This window comes from Pelobates fuscus, chromosome 1 (genome assembly GCF_036172605.1).
Source record: "Pelobates fuscus isolate aPelFus1 chromosome 1, aPelFus1.pri, whole genome shotgun sequence".
Taxonomy (NCBI): Eukaryota; Metazoa; Chordata; class Amphibia; order Anura; family Pelobatidae; genus Pelobates; species Pelobates fuscus.
Genome location: NC_086317.1, coordinates 407,775,077 through 407,778,746, shown reverse-complemented (window position 1 = coordinate 407,778,746; position 3,670 = coordinate 407,775,077). Strand labels below are relative to the sequence as shown.

The window sequence follows — 3,670 nt, the reverse complement described above, 5'->3', positions numbered from 1 at the left end:
CCTGCCTCCCTGACAGTCCCTCTCCCTGCATAGATCCACTCACCCTCTTCCTTCCTTGCACAGATCCCCTCTCTCCCTCCTCCCATGCACAGATCCCCCTGCCTCCCCGACAGTCCCCCTCCTTGCATACATCCCATCTCCCCCTCCCTCTCTGACATTCTCCCTGCCTTCCCTGAACAGATCCCCTCTCCTTCTTCCTCCCTGACAGTCCCCCTCTCTGCATACATCCCCTCTCCCCCTCCCTCCCTGACAGTCCCTCTTCCTCCCCTGCACAGATCCCCTGCCCAGATCCCATTTCCCACTCACTCCCCTGCCCAGATCCCATCCACCCCTCCCTCCCCTGCACAGACCCCCTTCCCTCCCTGCACAGATCCCCTTTCTCCACTGCACAGATCCCCTCTCCCCCTGCATCCCCGGCACCCTGACAGTCACCCTCCCTCCCCTGTACAGATCCCCTCTCTTCCCTGCCTCCCCTGCACCGTCCCCCTCCCTGACTGCACAGATGCCACTCCATCCCTGCACCTTCCACAGCCCCCCTCCACACACACCATCCCTCTCTGCCAAAAATAAAAGTATATATTTTTAAAATGTGTATTTAAAGTTAAATTCAATAAGCGTGTTTCTTTTCACACCAATAAAAAGTTAACTATACTGAAGCGCTTAAGTAACAATTATTTAAAGGAACACTCTGCTCAAATGGGCACCCTCTCTCCCCCCAATACAATCACTGCATGTATTCATTGGGTCTATATCTTTAAAAAGCTTTAAAAATGTGTTTTGTTGGGTTAGAGGCGTTGAGTACTTAAAAGAGGTATGTCTGGTGCAGCCACGGACATCCGCAACTGCACCGGACATAACGTGGGTCGAGATACGGGCGGCAAACTCAGGGGCAGCCCCGGGCTGCAAAAGCTCTAGCTATGCTACTGATTAATGGGGTTCATTTACACAAGCAGAATAGATCAGAAGCATTCACTAACATATGAGGTTTCTACTCATGGGGTTCATTTGCACAAGTAGGATAGATCAGAAGGATTGATTATATTCAAGGATATAATCTTTCAATGTAGGGTAATAACTGCTTGATCCAAGGATAAATCTGACTGCCATTCTGGGGTCAAGAAGGAATTTTTTTCCTAGCTTGTTGCAAAATTGGAAGTGCTTCAAACTGTTTTTTTTTTTTTTTTGCCTTCTTTTGGATCAACAGCAAAAAACATGTGAGGAAGGCTGAACTTGATGGACGCAAGTCTCTTTTCAGCTATGTAACTATGTAACCAGGTAAGAAGCATTCACTAACATGAGTATGAATTGCCACCACTGTGGATCACATTTGACTCTCCTCTGTGATCCACAATGGTGGCAATTCATACTCACGAATAACCCCAGAAATTATGCACTGGCAAAAAGGGAAAATTTGTGGGAAAAGATATTTACAGTTAATAGGACTCTAGAAGCAGTGAGGAAACCAGATTATTGGAAGACCATGTGTGGCAATTATCTTGGGCCCACCCCCAGCTTTTTTCCATGTTACCTACCAGTCTTTAATGGTGTTTTATAATTCATGTGTCATCCTGAAGCTGCTATTCTGCTATCAGTACATTTGTTTTCGATTTTCTGCATGTTCAAAGTATGCAGAAGAGTAAACAAAAATTACAAACATAATTACGCTTATGAGTGTGTGTGGCAAACTAGCCTCTTTAAAAATATTTTTAAGAGGGAGGAGAGCATAAGGATAACAAGAAAAAGATAAGTAGGAAAGAAAAATGACCAGATAGAAAAGGAGAAAGAGAGAAAGGGGAACAGAGAAAAAAGTGGAGCACCAGACAATGGTTTTGGGGGGAGGTCATTAAAAAATAAGGAATGAGTATATCTAAAAGGGATTGGGAGGAAGTCTCTGGTTAGTGACAAAACCTTCAAGAGGGATGGATAGTTTTGATTGAGAATATCAGGGATCTGTTTCATAACCCAAATGCCCAGATATAGCTAATACATGCTTGAATATGTTCATAATTAGGAGGGAAAACTTTCTGATCCTAGCAACTGTACATATTTTGGAAATGAGTGTATTGGCATGTTTTTGGAGTTGAAGAGAATTTTAATTTCACTTGAGAAGGTCAAATCAATATGCCAAGGGCAAGACTTGGATGAAGAATAGAGCTCAGCATCGGAAATAAAATATTTTTTCTCACAATTTAATATTTTCTTTTTGTAACGACAAAACATTTTTCAAATTAACAGTTTCATTCTATATTATTTTGCACTTTGGGGATTTTTTTGTAGTATGTTGTGCAGCGCACATGCTGGTTACTTGGCTTCAATGAAGCCACATTTATAGCTAAGCTACAAGTGTTTAAGTGTGCTCTGTTTTTTGGGAGGGGAATTTAAATCACATTTTTCTTTATATAAATCAAATTTGTCTGCTAATATATGGTTCACATGTAAAGTGTTGTTTGCTTTGAATTATAGGAGAACTGTACATGGCAGGGTGGAATAATACACATTTCAAGGAATTTATTCTTCTAGGACTCACTGATAACCACAAACTAGAGATTATACTTTTTATTATATTCCTTATTTTTTATATTGTCACCTTTCTAGGTAACATAGGCATCATAGTGGCCATCAGAGCAGATTCCCGACTCCATACACCTATGTATTTTTTTCTCAACAATTTGTCGTTCTTAGATCTTTGTTATGCAACTATCATAACACCAAAAACACTGGAGAACTTCCTCTCAAAAACCAAGGCCATCGGTTACAATGAATGTGCACTACAAATGTTTTTTTTTGCTGCCTCTGTAACTACTGAATGTTTCTTATTAGGAATAATGGCCTACGATCGCTACGTAGCAATATGTAACCCATTGCTGTACTCTGTTGTTATGAGTAACAAGGTCTGCATCCAGCTGGTCGCAGGAGCTTATACTCTTGGCTATTTAAATTCAACACTTCATACCATTTGTACCTTTCGACTACCTTTCTGTAAAACCAACAAGATTAACCATTTCTACTGCGATGTGCCTCCACTCTTGAAGCTATCTTGTGTAGCTACAACCATGAATGAAATTCTGATGTTTATATTTGGAGGATTTGCTGAAACAAGCTCCCTTTCCACAATTATTGTTTCCTACAGCTACATTATAACCACTATACTGAGGATTCGCTCATCAGAAGGAAGAAAAAAAGCTTTTTCTACATGTGCATCTCACTTAGTGGCTGTCACAATATTCTACAGCACTATCCTTTTTATGTACCTGAGACCTACCTCTACATATTCCATGAGCCAGGATCGAGTTGCTTCTGTATTTTATAGTGTTGTTATTCCAATGCTAAATCCACTTATCTATAGTTTAAGGAACAAGGAGGTAGCACAAGCATTGAAAAAAATCAAAGATAAATATTGTTGTAAATAATAATTTGTCATTTTAATTTTTTTTAATATAGAATACATATCTCTATCATGGGAAATATAATGTGATTCAGATACTAGTGTATCTTTCCTGATTGATTAAAAAGTCTACTTTTGTGACAATTCTTTATGGTTCATAAATACAATAGCTTATGCTGCCTGTGCAAAGGGATACGTTTTATCAAACACAGAAATATTATTTGAGTTGCAAAGTGGACTAGCTGGACTAGAGCTCACAAACCAATCATACAAAAATAATTAAAT

General features: G+C 40.0%; 1 protein-coding gene across 1 annotated transcript; it reads left to right on the top strand.

Moving 5' to 3' along the window:
* Positions 1 to 2,474: 2,474 nt before the first annotated feature.
* On the top strand, positions 2,475 to 3,410 carry LOC134569268 (olfactory receptor 8U9-like). The gene has a single exon (XM_063428186.1). The coding sequence runs from the start codon at positions 2,475 to 2,477 to the stop codon at positions 3,408 to 3,410; it is 936 nt and encodes a 311-aa protein (XP_063284256.1).
* Positions 3,411 to 3,670: the final 260 nt, after the last annotated feature.

What these genes read in the sequence shown, in the direction of transcription:
- LOC134569268 (XM_063428186.1), top strand. Translation starts at nt 2,475, where the DNA reads ATGGCAGGGTGGAATAATACACATTTCAAGGAATTTATTCTTCTAGGA.